This window comes from Aegilops tauschii, chromosome 3, assembly GCF_002575655.3.
Source record: "Aegilops tauschii subsp. strangulata cultivar AL8/78 chromosome 3, Aet v6.0, whole genome shotgun sequence".
NCBI classification, from domain to species: Eukaryota; Viridiplantae; Streptophyta; class Magnoliopsida; order Poales; family Poaceae; genus Aegilops; species Aegilops tauschii.
In genome coordinates, this window is record NC_053037.3 from 111,943,901 (window position 1) to 111,971,308 (window position 27,408).

Here is a 27,408-nt window from a genome sequence, read left to right on the forward strand (position 1 = left end):
GATCGCCACCCTGTTCGGCGGCTCACGGGGGTCTGGAATACTGTCGCCATCGGAACAGCCCCCAAGCCGTCTGTCTTGTAGTTGATACATTGAGTTGGTCTCGCCTGTGGACTCATCATCAGAGTAGATGGCCGTCTCACCGCCAGACACAGAACCTTCCAATTCAGCCCCGTGGATACATCCAACAAAGGCACGCTTCACAGCGGGCTTAACTCGGGCGGGTCGTGCAGCCTGAGCTGTCTCGATGATGTCGGTGCAGATGTCCGGCTGAGAGCCCGGTTCGCCGATCTTGCCGATGAAGACGTGGATTCCGCCGAAGGGGACCCGGTACCCATACTCAATAGAGCCGGCCTCGGGACCCCGGCCTGCGTCGTCGATGTAGAGCTTGCCGCGACGACTCTTGGTCATCCGGCCCACAGCGTATCCCTTGATCCCTTCGAAGCTGCTCTTCAAGAACTCAAAACCACCGTGCGCCAACTGTCGTGGAAGTGTCACGGCAGATGTCCTCATGGAAGGACTTAGTTGGGGAGCCATTGCGATGAGGTTAGCTTAAACGGGTTAAGCATGACTAAGGACACGAGGAGTTTATACTGGTTCGGCCCCTTGTGGTGAAGGTAAAGGCCTAATCCAGTTTGAGGTGGTATTGATAGGGTTTCGATGACCAGGGAGCAAATACGCTTTGCCTGGCTCTCGATTTGTTGTTTCTTGCCCTAAGCCGCTGCCGGGTCGTCCCCTTATATACATGGGTTGACGCCCTGCGGCCTACAGAGTCCCGGCCGGCTCATACAACGTGTCCGGCTCGGTGACTTATCTTACATGCCTTACATTACAAGTCTACGCATACATGGCGGTTTACACTAATGGGCCTTAAGCCGCCTTCGGGTTTGGCCCTTTAACAAGCCTGTCTATGAACCGCCATCTTTAATATACTCCTGGGCTTCATTTAGATGAACCGCCATAAGGATGACCCGGCCCCTCCTGGGCGGGTCATACCTGACAATCATATCCCCAACATTAGGCCCCAGGTTGATTTGAACTTGTTCATGTCAATCTTCAACACTTAGAAAAAATCTTTCTTCATCTTACTGTGAAACATTGTAACCCGCCATGATGTCATCTCCGGAAATTGTGGTAACCCGCCGTGACGTCACCTGTGATTAATACTACAAAGAACCCAAATCTTAATAAATCTCTTTCTTTACTGACCCTCCGAAAATTGAGGCGCCCGCGCTGTCGCACATCCATTTTCCTGTCTCCTCGATTCTCGCACATGCCACTTATCCTTCCCCCCTTATAAATAGGGCCACGGGTTCCCCTTTCATTCTCCCCCGTTTCCTTCTCGCCTTCTTCTTCCTCCCCGCGACGCTCCAGTGCGCCCGAACTCCGCTGCCGTCAACCCTCGTCTCCGATCTCGACTCCGGCCGCTGCATCACCCTGAACAGACCAAAGCACCGCGGCGTATCTCCGCTGTCTCATCAGCATCAGTAAGTCTTCCCTTTCCTTGCCATAGATCTGTCATTAGGGTTTCAGTGTTCATCAGTGTTCGTCGCCGCCCTTCTTTCTTCTTGCTCAGATTCATGGCTTAGATCCAAAAAACCACATAAATCTTACACGGTAGCAGTTTAAACACTTGTTCTTTGATATCAGAATATATCTCCATTGCAAATAGATCTCATCTAGAGGTTCCTGTTTTTCGGCCACCGCTACTTTCAATTTAGAATTTATTTCATTTTTCTGAACAGCTGCAGATCCAATCTTATAGCTTCAACCTGTTTCTCCCAATACTTAATATAACTTGCTCCTGTTAGATCTTGACTACCCATGCTGGTCATGGCGGCTTACCTCACCGGCTTATAATCACTCATATATCATTAGTTATGCCGGTGAGGTAAGCCGCCATGACCAGCATGGATAGTCAATCTAACAGGAGCAAGTTATATTAAGTATTGGGAAAAACAGGTTTCACAGGTTGAAGCTATAAGATTGGATCTGCAGCTGTTCAGAAAAATGAAATAAATTCTAAATTAAAAGTAGCGGTGGCCGAAAAGGGGAACCCTCTAGATGAGATCTATTTGCAATGGAGATATATTCTGATATCAAAGAACAAGTGTTAAAACTGCTACCGCGTAAGATTTATGTGGTTTTTCGGATCTAAGCCATGAATCTGAGCAAGAAGAAAGAAGGGCGGTGACGAACACCGATGTACACTGAAACCCTAATGACAGATCTATGGCGAGGAAAGGGAAGACTTACTGATGCTGATGAGACAGTCGAGAGACGCCGCGGTGCTCTAGTCTGTTCAGGGTGATGCAGCGGCCGGAGTCGAGGTCAGAGACGAAGGTTGACGGCGGCGGAGTTCGGGCGCACTGGAGCGTCGCGGGGAGGAAGAAGAAGGCGAGAAGGAAAAGGGGGAGAATGAAAGGGGAACCCGTGGCCCTATTTATAAGGGGAGAAGGATAAGTGGCATGCGCAAGAATCGAGGAGACATGAAAATGGATGTGCGACTATGCGGGCGCCTCGATTTTCGAAGGGTCAGTAAAGAAAGAGATTTATTAAGATTTGGGTTATGTGTAGTATTAATCACAGGTGCGTCACGGCGGGTTACCACAATTTCCGGAGATGACGTCATGGCGGGTTACAATGTTTCATAGTAAGATGAAGAAGGATTTTTTCTAAGTGTTGAAGATTGACATGAACAAGTTCAAATCAACCTGGGGCCTAATGTTGGGGATATGATTATCAGATATGACCCACCCAGGAGGGGCCGGGTCATCCTTATGGTGGTTCATCTAAATGAAGCCCAGGAGTATATTAAAGATGGCGGTTCATAGACAGGCTTGTTAAAGGGCCAAACCCGAAGGCGGCTTAAGGCCCATTAGTGTAAACCGCCATGTATGCGTAGACTTGTAATGTAAGGCATGTAAGATAAGTCACCGAGCCGGACACGTTGTATGAGCCGGCCGGGACTTTGTAGGCCGCAGGGCGTCAACCCATGTATATAAGGGGATGACCCGGCAGCAGCTTAGGGCAAGAAACAACAAATCGAGAGCCATGCAAAGCGTATTTGCTCCCTGGTCATCGAAACCCTAGCAATACCACCTCAAACTGGATTAGGCCTTTACCTTCACCGCAAGGGACCGAACCAGTATAAACTCCTCGTGACCTTAGTCTTGTTTAACCCCTTTAAGATGACCTCGCCGCAATGGCTCCCCAACTAAGTCCTTCCATGAGGACATCTGCCGTGACACTTCCACGACAATTTGTGAGTAGTTACCTTTGTTCTTGAGGTCACGGAGAAGTCACATTGCAAGTAATCATGTGAATTTGATATGTGTTCGATATTTTGATGATATGTATGTTGTGATTCCCTTAGTGGTGTTATGTGAACGTCGACTACATGACACTTCACATTTTGGGCCTAAGGGAATGCATTGTGGAGTAGTTATTAGATGATTGGTTGCTAGAGTGACAAAATCTTAAACCCTAATTTATGCGCTACTTCATAAGGGACTGATTTGGATCCATATGTTTAATGCTATGGTTAGATTTTGTCTTAATACTTTTCTCGTAGTTGCGGATGCTTGCGAGGGGGTTAATCATAAGTGGGAGGCTTGTTCAAGTAAGAACAACACCAAGCATCGGTCCACCCACATAACAAATTATCAAAGTAGCGAACGCAAATCAAACCAACATGATGAAAGTGACTAGATGGAATTCCTGTGTGCCCTCAAGAACGCTTTGCTTATTATAAGAGACCGTTTTGGCATGTCCTTTGCTACAAAAAGGATTGGGCTACCTTGCTGCACTTTATTTATCGTTATCGTTACTTGTCCGTTACAAATTATCTCACTATCAAACTACCTATTACCGACAATTTCAGTGCTTGCAGAAATTACCTTGTTGAAAACCACTTGTCATTTCCTTCTGCTCCTTGTTGGGTTCGACACTCTTGCTTATCGAAGGGACTACGATTGATCCCTATACTTGTGGGTCATCAGTATTCTTATTCATGATGACGCCCTTTGGGGATAATTTATAAAACGAACATTTATTGAACATCTTGCCCACAGCTTGCTTAACTTCTTGGCAGCAGTTGGTCTTTGCGTCAATGGCACAATGGGTCATCTAGTATGGATAATAGTAGCAGCCAACAAAATACATAGACTAAACCACATTACTAAACAAGCATACACATCATTGAAGTAGCAATAACAACATTAAACCACATTCATGCTAGTTCAATCCCACACACTAATGAACATAAATTATAAATCCTCACTCATCGACCATGTCAAGGTCTAGCTCGTGCTCGACGCACTTGATGATCACGTATGCACATAAACGGTTGCAGACGATGACCCCGGAAGCATCATGGGTCGGGATCTCGAAGGTCAAAAAGTAGCTGATCTGCAGCTTGTGGACAATGATGAAACCTGGCCAGCCTTGATTCATGGAAACCTTCCCCTTGACATCCCTAAGCCTCACCAACAGTCAATATTCATCCATAGAATAGCGGACCCTGGGATGGTCCCCAGGCAAGGACCAAAGCTATCAAAGTTTGGAAGCAATTCCAAGCCAGGTGCTAAGAGCACCTTGCATAAGTGGGCTCGAGATACTTCCTCATGGAATTGGACAACCTTTGTTGGACTCCCCATCCACCTCTTGGATGGTTGACTTCTCCTACATCCTTAGAGCAGCTATCCTAAGCGACATCACCTAGGACGATATTGACGACAAAGCACTACAGTGAAGACATAAATCTCAACACACCACCACATTTCTAGCATATTACACATGGACTACAAAACAGTGAAGAAACATGCATCAAGACTAGCAATGTGAACAAGTACAATGCATCACTACATGCGTAAGCATTGGGACAAACAATGGCGAGCATGCATCACTCGGTAAAGTTTGAATGATCTCCATTGCATGATATCATGTAGAAGATGAGAGCTGGTATAAGGATAAGAGATACAACGTGTAGAACCAACCCTCGTATGGACGATCGATCACCCTAATACATGGACTGCACAACAATGAAGACCATGAAGCTCGACACGAGTGAGCAGTTAGAGAGCAATAAGGGCATTTATGGCCAGCCTTCGGGAAATATTGCGTCGTCTCTCGCTTATCCCCATGCATGCAGCAAGCCCTCTTTGCGCTCGCTCAAGCATGGATCGTTGGAAACTCTCGATTCAACAGTTTATCCAGAGCCAGACACTAGACTACTTTAAGGAGCGTGTGATGCTGGCCTAGCCGAGAGCGCAAGTAAACCGAGCGCGCAAATAACCAAATGAACCAAATTTGCTCATCCAGGGCTTGGATGGATGCTACGCAATCAACCAAACACACCATTGACGTAGGCTCGCACACGCCAGTTTGCTTCAAGCGACGGTGATGTAGCGCACGACAAAAGGCGATGAATAAAAGGTCCTCGTAAAGCTAGCGTGACAATTGGCATTTTGGGAAGCACATGCTCCAAATTCTCCTCCATTAAGCGCACGAGAAACAACTGCGCGAGAAGTAAAAAAAAGAACTGCGCGAGAAAAGATCATCAAGGTTGAGATCGAAAACGAAAACGGGACACAAGCGGACGGAAAGTTCCACCAAAATTACCGCGCTGCCCCTGAACCGGGGCTAATACTAACCGCTGCCCACGCTCAGCCGACGCAACCGCACGATGGGTATTTCCGTCACGCCCACGGCCCACCTGCTACACGCCACACGCCACACGCGACGCCCTAGCGGAAACAGAAACTTTGTTTGGAAGGAAAAAAATAGATAAATCCCCCAAAAATCCGCGATCGCGTCCCTTCTCGCCCCCCGCCCGTTCCCCTCCTCCAATTCCCAATCCCAATCCCTCCTCCGCCTATCCGGCCGCTGCTCGTGTTCCATTCCGATTCGATTCGTCCAAGCCCCCACCCCGCCGCCGCCGATATCCGAATCCTAGTCCAGCCCCACTCCCCCGCCGCCGCGTCGTCGGACTCGAGCCCCGGTGAATCCCCGGAAGTTTTTGCATCTGCTTGCTTATATATGCTTGATTGAAGTACCCTCGGCGGTTGCTGCGGCGAGACGAGGAGTTCCGGCGGATTTGCCTACTGCTTGGGCTCCACCCCGCTGTTGAGGATTCAGGGGCCGCAGGGTTCCAAATAGGCGCGGCTCTGGTGAACCTTTGGTCGTGGGGTTGAGGTTTGGAGGGCACGATGCCGAGGAGCACGCGACGCAGGTCCCGCAAGCACGACCGGGAGGAGCGGGACAGGTCGGACTCCGACGAGGATCCGCGGCCACGGGAGCAGGAGGATAGGAAGGCGTCCGCCGGCAGGGCCTCCAAGGGCTCGGAGGGCCACGAGAAGCGGCCGGCAAAGCTTCCCATTGCGGGCGAGGCATCTGGTTCGTCGGCCGATGGGCAGAAGAAGAGGAAGAGCAGAGGGGAGAAGGATAATGCCACTGGGGATGACAGGTGGAGTCACGGCGAAGAAGATGAGAGGGTCAGTTACCATGACTCGAAGAAGTCCAGGAGTTCAGATGGCGATGTGAAGGGGAAGTCTGCAAGGAAGTCTAGCAAGGAATATGATAGGTCCAACGAGGTTGTCAGAAGGAAGTCAGATAAAGATGCATTATTTTTGGAGGAGCATAGTGGTGGCGAGCATCACCGAGTGAAGGAGAAGGGGAGGGAGCTTGAGGCAGAGAAGTCGAAAGAAAGCAAGCTAGTGTTGATGCTCAAGGAAGACGGTATGGATCAGCAGTATAAGATTGTCAAGGATAGGAGTAAGGATCATGAAAAGGGGAGTGAGGGCAGGCATGATGCATCATTGAAAGCTACGCCAAGAAACAAAGAGGTGAAAACACGAGATTTGGACAGCGATAAAACAAAGAATTATTCTAATGGAGGAACTGATGGTAGGTATTTTTCAGCTTGCTCTTCATAGTTTAAACTCTTTGGTAGCTAGTCATGATGAAGTAAGTATCACTTGCTATACTGGCCAAAGCATCATATGGAACATGAAAGCCTATCAGATTGCATAGTTCTTGTTAAGATTTTGGTAACAGAAGGAGAAACTTCAAATGCTTAAGTTACTTATTATAACTTAAAACTAGACTAGAATATAATATTATATAATATTACGAGTTTATGACCATATGAAGATTCTCCTTGCTTGATTTTTGTCTGATTTTACTCATCACAGAGAACATAACCTCTTATTATGTAACATTTGCCTTAATCTGGTCATATCTTACATCTGTTTGTATTGTACTTCCTTGACTAGTGGTTTTTGTAATATAGGAGGAATCCCTAGCTTTTGTTTCATGTAGGTATGACTCATGAGTTGCAGTATTATAGGTTTGCCCCCAGGCTAGTGAGAGCTGGTATTAACTATTTGTTGTTTGTCGATGCTATTCTATGTGTGTATTTCCTCCGCTTCAACCAGAAATCCATACTAAATGCTAGCTAAAATTTTAGTTTCCATGAACCTTGCAAATTACTTATGGCTCTGCTTCTCTTGGCATCCTTCCCAATGGTATAAACATACTCCCTCCGTTCCAAAATAGATGGCTCAACTTTGTACTATCTTTATACTAAAGTTAGTACAAAGTTGAGTCATCTATTTTGGAACGGAGGGAGTATGTTGGTACTACCCATGAGTCATTCACCTTCCATGGGGATTGAGTGCATACAAGGGCCTGGATCTAAAATTTACATTGAACACCACATGTCAGTGAGTAGTTGTGCAAAATTGGTGACAAATCTTTGCTCATTAAAGTCTGCGCAAATGTTGCATGCTTTTGTACAATATTGAACTTGTACATTGTGTGTACAGAGATGTGGGAGTTCGCAGAGTTTTCAACTGTCTAGTTTGTTTTGATTATTAGGATTGTGTTAGACTGCACACACAGTTATGCGGGTTTACATTTCTGGGCGGAGGGAATGTATAATTTATAAATGAACCATGTTTTGAGTTGTGAAGATGGATTCAATGTGTAGTAAGTTATTTGTGACTTGTTCCTATGGTGTTAGAATGGACGTGATTTGAAATAGCTTATGCTGTCTTATTATTTATTATTCTCAATTTTCAGAATAAGCTCTCGGATTGTCATAGCCACTCATCAGTTATCTAGTCTTGTCCATCACTTCATTTGTATATTTGTGTATGCTCTGTATATTTCTTCTCATAAGGATACAGCCTACATCCTGATTATATGCTATGGTTTAATTAGCCTACAAAATCCAGCAAGTGGTATTATGGTCATAATCTTCTTAGTACTGATACCATAGTAATCAAGAGAGTATTAGTGTGGGTTTGTTGCGAGTTCGACCTTCTTTCTGATCGTGTTTTATATCTTTGATGGAGCATTTATATTATAATTTCTATAGACATCATATTATTTTTCTTTCTATTAGCAGACCGTCATCGTGAAGATGAGTTACACGGTGGAGATTCAGAAAAGAATGGGAGGCACAGGAAAACAAAGGATCAGTCTGCCGCGAAAGATGAGTTACAAAGTGGCAGCAAGGGAAGGCAAACCATGCCTCGGGATGTTCGTACCAAAACTGATGGATGTTATGAGCAGCAACACACAGATGGGAAATTGAAAGATGACATGCCTAGAGGTGTGGAAAAACGCAGAGAAGAAAAATATAGAGATGATAGGTCCAAAGCTCAGGATAGGCATAACAATGACAGACACAAAGATGACAGACATAAAGATGAGGAACTGCATAGAGATGAAAGGTACAAAGAGGAAAGGTCGAGACACGAAGATAGACATAGGGATGTAAAATACAAAGGGGAAAGATCTAAAGAGGACGACAGATACAAGGACGAAAGATACAAAGATAAGCCTAGAGATGAAGAGAAACCCAGGAATGAAAGATCTGATAACAGCTCTAGAGAGAAACATCGAGATGATAGTTATAGACATCATAGGAGTCAAGATGGTGGGTCATGGGATGTGCGATCCTCAAAGGACAACACTAGAGACAGGTCATTGGAAAAGCACTGCAAAGAGGAACATAATTACTCAGAGAGCAGGCACAATAGAAATAGACTCCATGACAATGAGGTTGACACATCTGCTGCTGATCGTAGGAGCTCTAAGTATAGAGATGACAGCAAAGGGAAGAAAAGGTCTTATGAAGACGGCATTCATAATGGTGATCTGGAACCCAGGAATGCAAAAGAATATCACGGAGATGCTAAACGCAGGTCTGATGTAGGCTCATTTGTATCCAGTGAAGACCGTAGACGGGAATATGAGAAGGTTGATTCTCGGAGGAGGGATTTTGAGAGGAAGAGCCCCACCAGATCCAGCACATATCCTGTGAAGGAGCAAAGCAGGTAATTCTAAAACCTTAATATCTACATTCTTCTCCGCACTACATTACATTTCAACTGTTCAAGTTGGAGTGAGCGCATCTTGATATCTACCTTTGTATCTTTTGAATTTGATTTTTGTTTGAATAAATTTATTATGTTCTATAATGCTGCAAATACATAAGCATAGGAAGATCAACAACTGAAGTAAACAAATCCAGGTCTCCTATGGCAAGTAGTAAAAGCACCACTGACTCATTATGAAGAGATCTAGGTTATATGAAAGTTGTGTTAAGCTAATCTTGGGTAGTGTTTATTGATGACCTGATTTGTCTTATTGGAGATGGATCTGATGAGAGATTACTCGAGTCCAAAATCCATATTCAGTTCCATTTTCTTTTTCTGACATGTATTTATGGCCTGTTTCTAAGAGAGCTTAGAACTGGTAAGAGTGAAAACAAGTAGGTAGTTCTAGTAATTGTGGGCACTTATCATCATCTGTTCCTGCATATGACTGTGGTACTGAAATTCTAAGCTTTCTCTATTTTAAAAGACTTATGTTCGTAAAACCATAAGTCGTTAGAAGTTACAGGCTGCACTGATGTGGATATCTAGAGTTTCATCAAATTATTATTTATTTCAGGCATGTCTCTAAACAAGAAGAATCCTCACCCAGGGAGAATGGTGCTGCTCTTGGAAGACATAGACGTACATCTGACTTTCAATCAGTTGAGGGTCTTAGTAAAACTGATGCAAATAACAATGAATCCTCTCTTCCCTCGAAAGATGGTAGAAGTTTGAGATCTGATGGCCGACCAATCCATTTTAATGATAGACCACCATCAGCGAGTGATTGTCAAGTTTCGAACCGGAGCAATCTGGGGCATAATCATGATACTGTTGATGGCTCAATGAAGAAAGGTAATACCAGAAATCATGAGTTATTGAATCGTCAAGCTACTGAGAACTATCAAAGTGCATCACCAGGGCATCTCCATCTGCCACGTGATAGACCTGAGATGGACAATCAAAGATCCTTTGATGATGATAATAGGAGCCAGATTAGAGAACGCAGATCAAGCAGCCGCTCAAGAAGAAGTGGTACTGTTGATAATGCAAGAGGGCATGGTAACACTTGGAATAATCCGTCTTCATGGCCTTCACCAGCACCAAGTGGTTTTGGTCCTTTCCAGCATGGGCCTCCAATCCCTGGTTTTCACCGAGCTATCCACCAGTTCCCTCAATCTTTATTTGGGATGCGGCCATCTATGGATACGAATCATGCTGGGATGCATTATCCTTTGCATGGACATCCTGAAAGTTTTCCACATTGTTCACAACCATTTCCGTGGCACAATCCTGCAGAAGACCCTTATCTCTCTCGGGTACCTGGTTGGGATGCAAATAGAAGTGTCTTTGATGAATACTCACACAACTATGGCAGGCAAGAACTGGGCCGGAATAATGATCCTAATTTTCATCAGCAGTCAGAGTCGGAGGTGCCATTTCCATCTCATACTCTTGTCAAGCCCTCGTTAATGCAACTCCCAGCTGAAAATCAAAGTCAAAGCTCTGAAGTCAAAACAGTTGGGACCAATGCTGAAAAAACTGATGCACATGCTCCAAAAAATAGATCTGACGCAACTCCTGGGCCTTCTAATGTAAAAGTGGATTCTTGGTTTTGCTCTAACTACTTTAAGAGGCTTGATATTTCGACAAGCCTTGCTTCACCAGAGCTGTACAAAAAATGTAGTACAATGGCGGGGGAGTTGGAGCTGGCTGGATCTTGTGAATCTACCATGCATCGGTGCTTGAAGGTAGCTGGAATGATTTACATGTTTAGTTTACTGTTTTAAAAAGTTCCATTTTATCAACATTGACCAAGCATCATGTTCCCTTTTTCAGAATAATAAAGATGAGCGCGGGTATCAAGCTCAAGGTTTCAAATGCATGATAAAGTCCATATTTTCAGGGAAAGCAACTTCTGTATTTGAGGTACATTTCTCCAATATTAACTATGATTTTTTTGGATGACTCACTTGCAAACCTTTAAGATAGGCCAGTGCATAAATGATTATGTTTAATATATGTCACATCTGCTGTTCACCATATTATTCAAGCTTCTCGGTTGGGGCATTTTCATCACGAGATAATGCTAAGAAAACCATAATCTCTATACCTGCGTGGAATAGGCTATATGGCTTCTAAGCTGAAAGGCCAAACTGAGCCACCTATGTGTTGAACCATAGCGCTGGCTGTTCCCAAAATTTGATTTGTGTTAGCATACATGGCACTGGAAAGTCTAAAATTTGTCCATGAAGTATGCCACAATGCCTATGTTGCATGTTTAATCCACAGCCTGGACAACCTAGAGTCTTGAAACCTTAACTAGCTTTTTCTGTTGATTTGTTTGACTTGAAATTATTGTCCTGTCTGAGCTTACTATCATTGTTTTTTTAGCCAAACATGTTCACATTACTTTAAATCCAGTACAGTAATAATGTTACTGTGGCTTGTTCAGCAGCGTAATGAAGTATCTTTGTGATAATGGCTATGAGGTCTTAATATTGCATCTATTGTTTCTCTAATAACTTCGGTTATAGCCCTCTGCCATAAAGAATAGCAATCTTTGAATGCATTACTCCATGTTGAACCCGTATTATTTATTGATGTGTTTTAACTTCTACAGAATGCCATGAAGCTTTATAGTTCGAGCACTGGTTCTAGGAAGTCCAAAGCTCTCACATCATCTTTACAACCAGAAAGTGAAGAGATGATTAAGGAGGCTTCTGCGGACATGGTGGAGGGAAAAAATGTTCCTGTCAGCCAGGATCAGGCATTGCTTTGTACTGATATGTGTGACGAAGTGCACAATAACGGCGGGCCTCATCATGCAGCGGTTGATAGCATGCCTGGTAAAGCTGGGCTGGCAAAAGATTGCAGCAACACAGGAGAAGACAAGGTTGGCTCAGATGTTGAGGACAAAAGCCTCAGCATCAACCATGCTGAGGGGCATGCTTGTGATACTGAGGAGCTGCAATTTCCGAGCAACGGTGAGGGAGAGCTCCTCCCTCCCAAAGCTTTGCAACCTTGTTGCAGCTCGGTAAGCAGTGTTCCTGACGTTTCGAAAGAGCAGTTTTCTGGTGTCATTTCTGATGCTACATTTGCCTCTGGTTCTCAGTCGTGCGAGGATGTCATGCCAGGTTGTAGGGTTAATTTTAACCGGATACCTTGCTCTCCTGGGAGTACTTAAAACAATTTATTCCATTTATTGCTCCAATTAGTATCCCATCTCCTTCGGCTGGTACCTCCCATGCGTTTCTTTTTCCCCACCATATTTTGTTTCTCTTGGAGAATTGGCAGCATTCTCCAGTGTGTTCCTTGTTCTGCCGCAGTGTGTGTGGCAGCGATCAATAATAAAAGTTGTCTTCTCCATCCCATGATATTTTTTTTAGAGTTTTTCAATCTGAAATTGCCATGCTACTTTTCTTTTGGTAGCAACCAGTAATGAGGTAGGTTTATCGTTGTTTTTTCTTGCAATGAAAAAAAATGAAACAAAATTCCCACTATTTTTTGGGTTTTTGCTTTTGTTGTTCCTTACTAGAATTTCTGGTACACAAGAGTTTGTAGGGATTAAGTTTCCATAAACAGGTTATGGAGAAAAAAGAATACCAAACCTTGTTTTTTTCCTTCTGTTTTTTATGTCAGTATTCTTATCCTCTAATCTAGTAGACGTCTGTCCGGTTTAGGATCAAGTTAGAACATAAAATCTGATGAAGTGTAAAAAAAAGAACTGAAAATCTGGCTTCTGTTAATCTTTTAAAAAATCAGTGCTTTCTCACACGGTTATGGTTTATGAACACGCCTTGTTCTTGTGTTTGTAGCGAGGTTCAATCCTCCTGAACAATTAGTCATTACAGTGCTGCTTACACGAATCCGAACAGTAAAATCAGTAAAACTACACCCCCCCCCCCCCCCCCCCCCCCCAAATTGCAAACAGGATGTGCATGTGTGTTATGTTCGTGCCAAATTTGGTGAAGTTTAGACATTCGAGGAGTGCGCGGGCAAAAAGACAGAATCAGGTGTGAACAATGTTGTTTTCAAATGTTACTCACAAACCTGAAATTTGCTTTTTTGCCATGACCTCCTCGAATATCCAAACTTAATGAAATTTTGCATGAACATCATGTATTTGAGCATCTTGCATTGCATTTTTTTTTTGAATTTTTTGATTTTTATCCACTTTTCATGATTTTTTTGTTCACGCCCGGGCTAAGACATTTTTCTGCCATGAGCTCCTCGAATATCCAAACTTCATGAAATTTTGCACGAACATCATGTATTTGAGCATCTTGCATCACAATTTTTCTTCTTCATTTTTTCATGATTTTATTGTTCATGCCGGGGCTCATGTTAGGCCGGCCCTGAAACGCCGCTCCCTTCTTACAGTCGGTATTGTTGAGAGAAACCACACACATTACATTAACCAAATAACAGAGTACATAACACAAACGGATGCAAAATCTTCTAGAGATACCAGGATAGAACATGTGTCCTGGAGACTAAGCAGAGAGAACCCAAAGAAAAATAAAATACTACTCCCTCCTGTCCAAAATTCTTGTCTTAGATTTGTCTAGATTTTGATGTATCTAACACTAAAACATAACTAGATACATCCGTATTTAGATAAATTTAAGACAAGAATTTTGGGACGGAGGGAATACAATTGAGTCTCTAGGGCCCCGTGCAGATAATCAACATCGAAACTGCCATCGGCGTCGTCGTGAGACTCGTCGGAAGAAGAGGCAGACTTTCACAATCCCACGATCAGGCCAACGCCATAGCCATAAAGGCGTTGAGAGCCAATGGCCGGGCTTATAGAACACAGTTGGATCTGGATCCGCCACTCGGCGCCGCCGACGATAAGAGGGTGGGAAGCCAAATCCGCTGCCACCATTCCTCCATCTGTGCTCCAAGGACACGACATACTTCCTGCTGCAGGCGCTGTAGGCAGCAGCTTGCCAACACAAACAGGCACATAAAGCTCGACGCTCTGAATGTACGATGAGCACACGAGACCATCAGCTCCTTGACTCCACCGTGGAGAGCATCACCATGGTGAGGGATAATCTGAGCCCAAATTATCGATGCGGCGCTGCCCTCACCGCAACTCGAAGACCTATCCCTAATCTATGAACTACCAGGAAGAGCAACGGGAACCCAGCCCACCCCCCTCCTCCAGCCACAGAGGGGGGCGGAAGCCGTCGACTCGCCAGAGATCACAAGGAGGAAACTGTAGCCTACACACAAGTTAACACTGAAATGTAACTTAAATTTGCGTGTCCATAATCCTCTTGCAGATTGCCCGAACACAACATTGCTGAACTGAATTCCTGATACATCTCGGATTTTTGTCTTTAAACCTCTCTTCTCAAACGCAAGCCAAACAAGACTACTGACGAACCATGAGCACAGAGAAGTGAAAAGGATATCATATCATCTTAAGTATACAGCGCGCCCAACCCGGCCCGGCCGGAGACCCTGGCCGCTGCCTTCAGATCGACGCCGAGCTCCGCCGCCACGCGCCGCATGACCCCGAAGTCCGAGGGCCTGGCGCCCGCCGGCCAGGTCACCACCATGCTCGCAGCCTTCCCCCGGATCTCGCACTCCGTCATCACGGCGGCGCCGAGCCCGTCCATCACGCTCCCCGGAGGCGCCAGCGCCGCGACGCCCTTGGCCGCGCCCACGCCTCCCCGCCGCCGCGCCGCCCCGGTCTCCAGCTTCCCCTCCACCAGCTCGTCCGCGGAGAGCCTGCCCCTGTACGCCCCGCTCCGAACCGCGTCAAGGACCAGGACCTCCTCCGGCTGGAGCCCGGAGATGAAGCTCCTGGCGGCGGCGCGCGCGCGGTGGGCGGGGATGGCGCCGTGGGCGACGGCGAGGAGGGCGCCGGAGGACGGGTGGAGGTAGACGCGGATGGGCGCGCGGGACTGCTGCAGGGGGAGGTCTGGGAGGAGGAGGGAGGCGTGGAGAGGAGGCGGCGGGGAGGGGAGGAGAGCGAGGGAGGCGGGGGAGATTAGGACCACGAGGAGCCGCGGGGCGGGGCTAGGGTTTGGGGAGACGACGAGGATGGGGGTGGGCTGCGGCAGGGGTGCGGCGAAGATGTCGAGGTCGTCGGGGGAGAAGCGGGACGGCGGCGGCGCGTCGGTGACAACGTCATCCATGGTCGCGAACTCGCGATGCGATCGGTGGTGGCGTGGTGGGGGTTTGCGCTCTAGCCGATTTGCTGCTTCTTGGTAAAGGGCGGGGCCTGGTGGGTCAAGGGCTCAAGGCCTCAAGTTTCTTTCTTAAGCTTTAGGTAAACTCTTGCATGATTCTCGAAAAAAAAAGGTGAACTCTTGCATACCCCTAAAAAAAAAAAGAGTAAACTCTTGCATCTGATCGCCACGAGCGAGCCAAACGCAAAACAATGGCTGGTTACTATGATATATATTCCCTCCGAGCTGAAATATAAGTCGTTTTATGTTTGCACGTTGAAATCTCTGAAACTTCTATGTTTTTCCACTTTTACCTTCCCGCAACATCACTCTCTTTGTCTCTCGTACCCCGCCTACCCGCATCACTCTCTTGTTCCCCTCCCACCGCATCACCCTCGCCCGCGTCGCCGCCGCATCACCCTCGCTCGCGTCAACACCGCATCTCGCCTGTGTTGCTGATGTCCTCTTTCTCTCATGGTGTCGTGCCTCTCCATTAACCGTGTCGCCGTTGCCCTCTTTTTCTCGCATCGTCCCCCGCATCGTCGCCCCAAGATTCGATTTTTACCGCTGGAGGAGCTGTAGGAGGAACTGCGGCGGTGAGGAGCAGCCGGAGCGTCACTGGGAGAAGATGACCACCACACAACGACGACATCGGAGCTCTTCCCGGACGACGGCATCGGAGCAGCATTGTGAGTACTCCATCTGTGCAACTCTATTGCTCTCTACTCCTGCCGGAGTACTTGAAATTGTGCTTGTCTAGATCTGCTTACGATGATTTTATTTCCTCAGTGTTCTGTTTTGTAGAGATAAGTGTTTTGCATGCTTAGTGCTACTTGTCTTGTGCTCTATAGTTGTGCTTACCTACTCGAGGGAGTTTTGCAGTTAATTTGGTTGCAATAGCTTGCTTAATTCACTGAACATGGAGTGTAGCTTGCTTAATTCACTAAAAATGGAGTACTGCTTGTTGTAGTTGAACATCATCCCTTGTAAGTTTGCAAGTTTTGGAGTTTTGTGTACTCCTTGTAGTAGTTGAGCAGTACTCCTTGTAGTAGTTTTGCTTGCAAGTTTCATTACTCTTATTATAGTACTTGTATCGGTAGAGTTTTGTGTACTCTTACTGTAGTGTTTTGTCTACTCTTACTATAGCAAGTTTGCATAGGTATAGTTTTGTGTACTCTCAATTTAAGCAAGTTTGCACCAGTGGAGTTTTTCATCTGGCAAGTTTCAGCAGTATAGTTTCAGGAGTACTGTAGTACTCCTTGCAAGTACAACAGTAGTGCAGCAAGTGCTTTAGTGGCCATAAATCTAGTAGCTCTAAATCTATTGCCAAGCTAGTGACCTGATAGTATACCTCTTGTTGACTGGGATTGTGGGGATTTGTTCTAGATTTTGACGTCTTTAGGCTTTCTTCCACATCTTCCCTTTTTCCGATTTGAAACATCCACCTCCAAACCTTGTGCAAAAAAAATTCATTGCTCTTTGCCTAATTCTTTGTATACTTGTGACATCTGCCTGATTTTTTTGCAATGTCTTTCTTATCATTTCTTTTGAACTTGTCACCTCTACTCATACAGAGTGCATGCAATGCTACATAACCAGCATATCTTTGTTGATCATTGAGTCTTTTTCTTGTTTTAACTGTTTGCTTAATACATGCACCAAGAATGTGGCACCCCGGCTCAGAGAAACCGAAACACCCCGTATTCTAGCCGAGAGATCAAGTCTTCTGGAATATGACACTTCCTGGCATAGAACAGAACAACTTTTATTACAAATAATATGGGTACAAGGGTTCTGGTATTACAAAGGTTACAGGGGCATGACGACACTACGCCTGCTAAGATAGCTCTATGCTAGCAGCGGAACGACGACAACGGTGATGGACTCCACTCCAAAGGGACACTGATTGGGACACATCCTAGCTCGCAGTCTCGGGATCCTCGACATGCAATCAATCACGACATCACCTGCAATCTGGCATGACACGCCAAGTGAGTACTTTGAATGTACTCGCAAGCTCACAACAACCAAAAGCATCAAGGCAAGACAACAACATAGCATTACAGGTTAAATTAGGAACAACTACTATGAATATAGACGTAAATATTAATCATGATGTGGTAAGCTAGTAGTAATGGGTAACCATCGTTTAAGGTCACATGGACCATCTCACTATTGACTATACAGCTGAGCAATATATCCTCATGATCACCGCGTGATCTCATAAGCGATATATCCTCGTGATCACCGCGTGATCTCATAGTCACCCAATGATCATCCTTAACGACATCCCAATATCACCGAGTTCCTGCCAAATTGTTATTATACTCATCGAATACTAGACGTCATTCCGTCATCATAGTGTTGATCGAAAGTGTAACCCAATACGAACTACACAATACCATGGACGTGACTTTCCGGATAGTTTCTTTAACTCTGCAGAGGTTGCACACTTTAGTACATGTTCCCATTTAGGTGGACCGGTACTGCTTCAACCGACTTGCCTATCGAATGCCTCTTTTACGGTACCACCGACATACCTTGCATGTCATGTCTTGGGTGACCCCGTGTCACCGCGTGGCTAAACAAAATTGTCCCCGTCGGGACCTGAGCTCAATACCAAAACTAGGTACACATGGTTATAGCTGCCTACCTGATTAGGGTAGCACGTAGGTACAACCTTCCCTCTTTGGAAGTACAGATAAAATGGCACATTGATAGACCAAGCCAGGCCTCCCCATAAAGACATATGTGGTTGCACTAGGTAGTTTGATTCAGTGGCACTTGACAAACGAATGACGGAATTTATCCCCGAAATATATCTATGTCATAACTGTTACTCCAATACCACTTGTTAACCTGTCATCCAAGTCATAGCAATATGCAACTAATAATCCAATGAATAATGTAGCCAAATCATTACTATCAACTCCATAGGTAAAGCATCCAATATGATCATGATGAATTCATAGCAAATGATCCTACTAATCCAATGGCAATATAAAGATTTTAAACTATTGATCATATCCAATCCATCCATCAATATGATAGTATCAAACCCAATAATACTCCAATAAGCATATAATACCCAACATGATCATAATGAAAGATAATTGTTGATCCTAATAATCCAATGCTGAAAGGATCGATATAGTTGACTAGAGGGGGGGGGTGAATAGGCAACTAACAATTTTTAGCCTTTCTTTACCAATTTAAACTTTGCATCAAAGTAGGTTGTCTAGATATGCAACTAGGTGAGCAACCTATATGATGCAACAACAAGTATACAAGCAAACAAGGAATGCAACACAAAGTAAGCTTGCACGAGTAAAGGTACGCGATAACCAAGAGTGGAGCCGGTGAAGACGAGGATGTGTTACCGAAGTTCCATCCCTTGAGAGGAAGTACGTCTCCGTTGGAACGGTGTGGAGGCACGATGCTCCCCAAGAAGCCACTAGGGCCACCGTATTCTCCTCACACCCTCACACAATGCGAGATGTCGTGATTCCACTATTGGTGCCCTTGGAGGCGGTGACCGAACCTTTACAAACAAGGTTGGGGCAATCTCCACAACTTAATTGGAGGCTCCCAACGACACCACGAAGCTTCACCACAATGGAATATGGCTCCGCGGTGACCTCAACCGTCTAGGGTGATCAAACACCCAAGAGTAACAAGATCCGCAAGGGATTAGTGGGGGAATCAAATTTCTCTTGGTGGAAGTGTAGATCGAGGCCTTCTCAACCAATCCCTAGGAAATCAACAAGTTTGATTGGCTAGGGAGAGAGATCGGGCGAAAATGGAGCTTAGAGCAACAATGGAGCTTAGGGATGGAAGAGGTGGCCAACTCGGAGAAGAAGACTCCCCTTATATAGTGATAGAACAAATCCAACCGTTATCCACTTACTCAGCCTGCGACGAGCGGTACTACCGCACCAGACAAGCGGTACTACCGCAAGGGCCTGCGGTACTACCGCTGGGCTCTTCTGTACTACTGCTGGTGCGCAGGAGCTAGAGCAGCCCTGATGCGTTGAAGCAGAGAGCAGTATAACCATTGGCGCGGTACTACCGCTCCCCCTTGCGGTACTTGAACGAAATATTCCCTAGAGGCAATAATAAAGTTGTTATTGATATTTCCTTATATGATGATAAATGTATATTATACATGCTAGAATTGTATTAATCGGAAACTTAGTACACATGTGAATACATAGACAAACAGAGTGTCACTAGTATGCCTCTACTTGACTAACTCGTTGAATCAAAGATGGTTAAGTTTCCTAGCCATAGACATGAGTTGTCATTTGATTAACGGGATCACATCATTAGAGAATGATGTGATTGACTTGACCCATTCCGTTAGCTTAGCATTTGATTGTTTAGTATGTTGCTATTGCTTTCTTCATAACTTATACATGTTCCTATGACTATGAGATTATGCAACTCCCGAATACCTGAGGAACACTTTGTGTGCTATGAAACGTCACAACGTAACTGGGTGATTATAAAGGTGCTCTACAGGTGTCTCCGATGGTACTTGTTGAGTTGGCATAGATCAAGATTAGGATTTGTCACTCCGATTGTCGGAGAGGTATCTCTGGGCCCTCTCGGTAATGCACATCACTATAAGCCTTGCAAGCAATGTGACTAATGAGTTAGTTGCGGGATGATGCATTATAGAACGAGTAAAGAGACTTGTCGGTAACGAGATTGAACTAGGTATTGAGATACCGACGATCGAATCTCGGGCAAGTAACATACCGATGACAAAGGGAACAACGTATGTTGTTATGCGGTTTGACCGATAAAGATCTTCGTAGAATATGTGGGAGCCAATATGAGCATCCAGGTTCCGCTATTGGTTATTGACCGGAGACGTGTCTCGGTCATGTCTACATAGTTCTCGAACCTGTAGGGTCCGCACGCTTAACGTTCGGTGACGATCGGTATTATGAGTTTATGTGTTTTGATGTACCGAAGGTAGTTCGGAGTCCCGGATATGATCACGGACATGACGAGGAGTCTCGAAATGGTCGAGACATAAAGATCGATATATTGGATGACTATGTTTGGACATCGGAAAGGTTTCGAGAGAGTTCGGGCATATACCGGAGTACTGGGGGGTTACCGGAACCCCCCGGGCAGTCAATGGGCCTTAATGGGCCATAGTGGAAAGGAGGAGGAGGCGCCCAAGGTGGGGACGCGCCCCCCAAGCCCAATCCGAATTGGGAAGGGGGGCGGCCCCCTTTCCTTCTCTTCTTCTCCCCTTCCTTCCCTCTCCTACTCCAACTAGGGAAGGGGGAATCCTACTCCCACCGGGAGTAGGACTCCCCCCTTGGGCGCGCCTAGGAGGCCGGCCCTCTCCCCCTCCTCCACTCCTTTATATACGGGGGAGGGGGGCACCCCATAAACACACAAGTTGATCATTGATCTCTTAGCCGTGTGCGGTGCCCCCCTCCACCATAATCCACCTCGATCATATCGTTGCAGTGCTTAGGCGAAGCCCTGCGCCGGTAGCTTCATCATCACCGTCATCACGCTGTCGTGCTGACGAAACTCTCCCTTGACACTCAGCTGGATCTAGAGTTCGTGGGACGTCACCGAGCTGAACGTGTGCAGATCGCGGAGGTGCCGTACTTTCGGTACTAGGATCGGTCGGATCGTGAAGACGTACGACTACATCAACCGCGTTGTCATAACGCTTCCGCTTTCGGTCTACGAGGGTACATGGACAACACTCTCCCCTCTTGTTGCTATGCATCACCATGATCTTGCGTGTGCGTAGGAATTTTTTTGAAATTACTACGTTCCCCAACAGTGGCATGCGAGCCAGGTTTATGCGTAGATGTGATATGCAAGAGTAGAACACAAGTGAGTTGTGGGCGATAATAGTCATACTGCTTACCAGCATGTCATACTTTGATTCGGCGGTATTGTTGGATGAAGCGGCCCGGACCGACATTACGCGTACGCTTACGCGAGACTGGTTCTACCGACGTGCTTCGCACACAGGTGGCTGGCGGGTGTCAGTTTCTCTAACTTTAGTTGAATCGAGTGTGGCTACACCCGGTCCTTGTTGAAGGTTGAAACAACACATACTTGACGAAAAATCGTTGTGGTTTTGATGCGTAGGTAAGAACGGTTCTTGCTCAGCCCGTAGCAGCCACGTAAAACTTGCAACAACAAAGTAGAGGACGTCTAACTTGTTTTTGCAGGGCATGTTGTGATGTGATATGGTCAAGACATGATGCTAAATTTTATTGTATGAGATGATCATGTTTTGTAACGGAGTTATCGGCAACTAGCAGGAGCCATATGGTTGTCGCTTTATTGTATGAAATGCAATCGCCATGTAATTGCTTTACTTTATCACTAAGCAGTAGCGATAGTCGTAGAAGCAATAGTTGGCGAGACGACAACGATGCTACGATGGAGATCAAGGTGTCGCGCTGGTGACGATGGTGATCATGACGATGCTTTGGAGATGGAGATCAAAGGCACAAGATGATGATGGCCATATCATATCACTTATATTGATTGCATGTGATGTTTATCCTTTATGCATCTTATTTTGCTTAGTTCGGCGGTAGCATTATAAGATGATCTCTCACTAAATTTCAAGGTACAAGTGTTCTCCCTGAGTATGCACCGTTGCGAAAGTTCGTCGTGCCGAGACATCACGTGATGATCGGGTGTGATAAGCTCTACATTCACATACAACGGGTGCAAGCCAGTTTTGCACACGCAGAATACTCGGGTTAAACTTGACGAGCCTAGCATATGCAGATATGGCCTCGGAACACTGAGACCGAAAGGTCGAGCGTGAATCATATAGTAGATATGGTCAACATAGTGATGTTCACCATTGAAAACTACTCCATCTCACGTGATGATCAGACATGGTTTAGTTGATTTGGATCACGTGATCACTTAGATGATTAGAGGGATGTCTATCTAAGTGGGAGTTCTTAAGTAATTTGATTAATTGAACTATAACTTATCATGAACTTAGTACCTGATAGTATTTTGCATGTCTATGTTGTTGTAGATAGATGGCCCGTGCTGTTGTTCCGTTGAATTTTAACGCGTTCCTAGAGAAAGCTAAGTTGAAAGATGATGGTAGCAACTACACGGACTGGGTCCGTAACTTGAGGATTATCCTCATTGCTGCACAAAAGAATTACGCCCTGGAAGCACCGCTAGGTGCCAAACCTGCTGCAGGAGCAACACCAGATGTTATGAACGTCTGGTAGAGCAAAGCTGATGACTACTCGATAGTTCAGTGTGTCATGCTTTACGGCTTAGAACCGGGACTTCAACGACGTTTTGAACGTCATGGAGCATATGAGATGTTCCAGGAGTTGAAGTTAATATTTCAAGCAAATGCCCGGACTGAGAGATATGAAGTCTCCAATAAGTTCTACAGCTACAAATGGAGGAGAATAGTTCTGTCAGTGAACATATACTCAAAATGTCTGGGTATAACAATCACTTGATTCAGTTGGGAGTTAATCTTCCTGATGATAGTGTCAGTGACAGAATTCTTCAATCACTGCCACCAAGCTACAAGAGCTTCAGGATGAACTATAACATACAAGGGATGGATAAGAAAATTCTCGAGCTCTTCGCAATGCTAAAGGCTGCGGAGGTAGAAATCAAGAAGGAGCATCAAGTGTTGATGGTCAACAAGACCACCAGTTTCAAGAAAAAGGGTAAAGGGAAGAAGGGGAACTTGAAGAAGAACGGCAAGCAAGTTGCTGCTCAAGTGAAGAAGCCCAAGTCTGGACCTAAGCCTGAGACTGAGTGCTTCTACTGCAAAGGAACTGGTCACTGGAAGCGGAACTGCGCCAAGTATTTGGCGGATAAGAAGGATGGCAAGGTGAACAAAGGTATATGTGATATACATGTTATTGATGTGTACCTTACTAATGCTCCCAGTAGCACCTGGGTATTTGATACTGGTTCTGTTGCTAATATTTGCAACTCGAAACAGGGACTACGGATTAAGCGAAGATTGGCTAAGGACGAGGTGACGATGCACGTGGGAAATGGTTCCAAAGTCGATGTGATCGCCGTCGGCACGCTACCTCTACATCTACCTTCGGGATTAGTTTTAGACCTGAATAATTGTTATTTGGTGCCAGCGTTGAGCATGAACATTATATATGGATCTTGTTTGATGCGAGACGGCTATTCATTTAAATCAGAGAATAATGTTTGTTCTATTTATATGAGTAATATCTTTTATGGTCATGCACCCTTAAAGAGTGGTCTATTTTTATTGAATCTTGATAGTAGTGACACACATATTCATAATATTGAAGCCAAAAGATGCAGAGTTGATAATGATAGTTCAACTTATTTGTGGCACTACCGTTTGGGTCATATTGGTGTAAAGCGCATGAAGAAACTCCATTCTGATGGACTTTTGGAATCACTTGATTATGAATCACTTGGTACTTGCGAACCATGCCTCATGGGCAAGATGACTAAACTCCGTTCTCTGGAACAATGGAGCGAGCAACAGATTTGTTGGAAGTCATACATACTGATGTATGTGGTCCAATGAATGTTGAGGCTCATGGCGGGTATCGTTATTTTCTCACCTTCACAGATGATTTGAGCAGATATGGGTATATCTACTTGATGAAGCATAAATCTAAAACATTTGAAAAGTTCAAAGAATTTCAGAGTGAAGTAGAAAATCATCGTAACAAGAAAATAAAGTTCCTAAGATCTGATCGTGGAGGAGAATATTTGAGTTACGGGTTTGGTCTTCATTTGAAACAATGCGGAATAGTTTCGCAACTCACACCACCCGGAACACCATAGCGTAATGGTGTGTACGAACGTCATAATCGTACTTTACTAGATATGGTGCGATCTATGATGTCTCTTACTAATTTACCGCTATCGTTTAGGGGTTATGCTTTAGAGATGGCTGCATTCACATTAAATAGGGCACCATCTAAATCCGTTGAGACGACACCTTATGAACTGTGGTTTGGCAAGAAACCCAAGTTGTCGTTCCTTAAAGTTTGGGGCTGCGATGCTTATGTGAAAAAGCTTCAACCTGATAAGCTCGAACCCAAATCGGAGAAATGTGTCTTCATAGGATACCCAAAGGAGACTGTTGGGTACACCTTCTATCACAGATCCGAAGGCAAGACATTCGTTGCTAAGAATGGATCCTTTCTAGAGAAGGAGTTTCTCTCGAAAGAAGTGAGTGGGAGGAAAGTAGAACTTGATGAGGTAACTGTACCTGCTCCCTTATTGGAAAGTAGTTCATCACAGAAATCTGTTCCTGTGACTCCTACACCAATTAGTGAGGAAGCTAATGATGATGATCATGTAACTTCAGATCAAGTTACTACCGAACCTCGTAGGTCAACCAGAGTAAGTTCCGCACCAGAGTGGTACGGTAATCCTGTTCTGGAGGTCATGTTACTTGACCATGACGAACCTACGAACTATGAGGAAGCGATGATGAGCCCAGATTCTGCGAAATGGCTTGAGGCCATGAAATCTGAGATGGGATCCATGTATGAGAACAAAGTGTGGACTTTGGTTGACTTGCCCGATGATCGGCAATCCATCAAGAATAAATGGATCTTCAAGAAGAAGACTGACGCTGACGGTAATGTTACTATCTACAAAGCTCGACTTGTTGCGAAAGGTTTTCGACAAGTTCAAGGAGTTGACTACGATGAGACATTCTCACCCGTAGCGATGCTTAAGTCCGTCCGAATCATGTTAGCAATTGCTGCATTTTATGATTATGAAATTTGGCAAATGGATGTAAAGACTGCATTCCTGAATGGATTTCTGGAAGAAGAGTTGTATATGATGCAACCTGAAGGTTTTATCGATCCAAAGGATGCTAACAAAGTGTGCAAGCTCCAGCGGTCCATTTATGGATTGGTGCAAGCATCTCGGAGTTGGAATAAACGTTTTGATAGTGTGATCAAAGCATATGGTTTTATACAGACTTTTGGAGAAGCCTGTATTTACAAGAAAGTGAGTGGGAGCTCTGTAGCATTTCTAATATTATATGTGGATGACATATTGTTGATTGGAAATGATATAGAATTTCTGGATAGCATAAAAGGATACTTGAATAAGAGTTTTTCAATGAAAGACCTCGGTGAAGCTGCTTATATATTAGGCATCAAGATCTATAGAGATAGATCAAGACGCTTAATTGGACTTTCACAAAGCACATACCTTGATAAAGTTTTGAAGAAGTTCAAAATGGATCAAGCAAAGAAAGGGTTCTTGCCTGTGTTACAAGGTGTGAAGTTGAGTCAGACTCAATGCCCAACCACTGCAGAAGATAGAGAGAAAATGAAAGTTGTTCCCTATGTTTCAGCCATAGGCTCTATCATGTATGCAATGCTGTGTACCAGACCTAATGTGTGCCTTGCTATCAGTTTAGCAGGGAGGTACCAAAGTAATCCAGGAGTGGATCTCTGGACAGCGGTCAAGAACATCCTGAAATACCTGAAAAGGACTAAGGATATGTTTCTCATTTATGGAGGTGACAAAGAGCTCGTCGTAAATGGTTACGTCGATGCAAGTTTTGACACTGATCCGGATGACTCTAAGTCACAAACCGGATAAGTATTTATATTGAACGGTGGGGCTGTCAGTTGGTGCAGTTCTAAACAAAGCGTCGTGGCGGGATCTACGTGTGAAGCGGAGTACATAGCTGCTTCGGAACCGGCAAATGAAGGAGTCTGGATGAAGGAGTTCATATCTGATCTAGGTGTCATACCTAGTGCATCGGGTCCAATGAAAATCTTTTGTGACAATACTGGTGCAATTGCCTTGGCAAAGGAATCCAGATTTCACAAGAGAACCAAGCACATCAAGAGACGCTTCAATTCCATCCGCGATCAAGTCAAGGAGGGAGACATAGAGATTTGCAAGATACATACGGATCTGAATGTTGCAGACCCGTTGACTAAACCTCTCTCACGAGCAAAACATGATCAGCACCAAGACTCCATGGGTGTTAGAATCATTACTGTGTAATCTAGATTATTGACTCTAGTGCAAGTGGGAGACTGAAGGAAATATGCCCTAGAGGAAATAATAAAGTTTTTATTTATATTTCCTTATATCATGATAAATGTTTATTATTCATGCTAGAATTGTATTAACCGGAAACTTAGTACATGTGTGAATACATAGACAAACAGAGTGTCACTAGTATGGCTCTACTTGACTAGCTCGTTGAATCAAAGATGGTTAAGTTTCCTAGCCATAGACATGAGTTGTCATTTGATTAACGGGATCACATCATTAGAGAATGATGTGATTGACTTGACCCATTCCGTTAGCTTAGCATTTGATCGTTTAGTATGTTGCTATTGCTTTCTTCATAACTTATACATGTTCCTATGACTATGAGATTATGCAACTCCCGAATACCTGAGGAACACTTTGTGTGCTACCAAACGTCACAACGTAACTGGGTGATTATAAAGGTGCTCTACAGGTGTCTCCGATGGTACTTGTTGAGTTGGCATAGATCGAGATTAGGATTTGTCACTCCGATTGTTGGAGAGGTATCACTGGGCCCTCTCGGTAATGCACATCACTATAAGCCTTGCAAGCAATGTGACTAATGAGTTAGTTGCGGGATGATGCATTACAGAACAAGTAAAGAGACTTGCCGATAACGAGATTGAACTAGGTATTGAGATACCGACGATCGAATCTCGGGCAAGTAACATACCGATGACAAAGGGAACAACGTATGTTGTTATGCCGTTTGACCGATAAAGATCTTCGTAGAATATGTGGGAGCCAATATGAGCATCCAGGTTCTGCTA

At 44.9% G+C, this 27,408-nt stretch overlaps 2 protein-coding genes across 3 annotated transcripts; one reads left to right on the forward strand and one right to left on the reverse strand.

Moving 5' to 3' along the window:
• The first annotated feature begins 5,746 nt into the window (after positions 1-5,746).
• Positions 5,747-12,755, forward strand: LOC109757048 (uncharacterized). 2 transcript variants are annotated; one of them, XM_020315867.4, is made up of 5 exons: positions 5,747-6,903; positions 8,408-9,341; positions 9,961-11,134; positions 11,223-11,312; positions 12,007-12,755. In XM_020315867.4, the coding sequence occupies exons 1-5, from the start codon at positions 6,207-6,209 to the stop codon at positions 12,568-12,570; spliced, it is 3,459 nt and encodes a 1,152-aa protein (XP_020171456.1). In that variant the 5' UTR covers positions 5,747-6,206; the 3' UTR covers positions 12,571-12,755. The 2 variants fall into 2 exon arrangements, with proteins under 2 accessions (XP_020171456.1, XP_020171455.1); XM_020315866.4 differs by having other exon boundaries at positions 5,750-6,903; positions 8,405-9,341.
• Positions 12,756-14,628: 1,873 nt separating this feature from the next.
• LOC109757050 (uncharacterized) lies at positions 14,629-15,645 on the reverse strand. Its single transcript, XM_020315868.4, has one exon. The coding sequence runs from the start codon at positions 15,536-15,538 to the stop codon at positions 14,819-14,821; it is 720 nt and encodes a 239-aa protein (XP_020171457.3). The 5' UTR covers positions 15,539-15,645; the 3' UTR covers positions 14,629-14,818.
• Positions 15,646-27,408: the final 11,763 nt, after the last annotated feature.

Excerpts from the sequence above, each read along its gene's own strand:
- LOC109757048 (XM_020315866.4), top strand. The coding sequence starts at position 6,207 with ATGCCGAGGAGCACGCGACGCAGGTCCCGCAAGCACGACCGGGAGGAG. Across the intron at positions 11,135-11,222 it reads CCATGCATCGGTGCTTGAAG|AATAATAAAGATGAGCGCGG; the intron begins GTAGCTGGAATG and ends TCCCTTTTTCAG. Across the intron at positions 11,313-12,006 it reads AAGCAACTTCTGTATTTGAG|AATGCCATGAAGCTTTATAG; the intron begins GTACATTTCTCC and ends TAACTTCTACAG.
- LOC109757050 (XM_020315868.4), bottom strand. The coding sequence starts at position 15,538 with ATGGATGACGTTGTCACCGACGCGCCGCCGCCGTCCCGCTTCTCCCCC.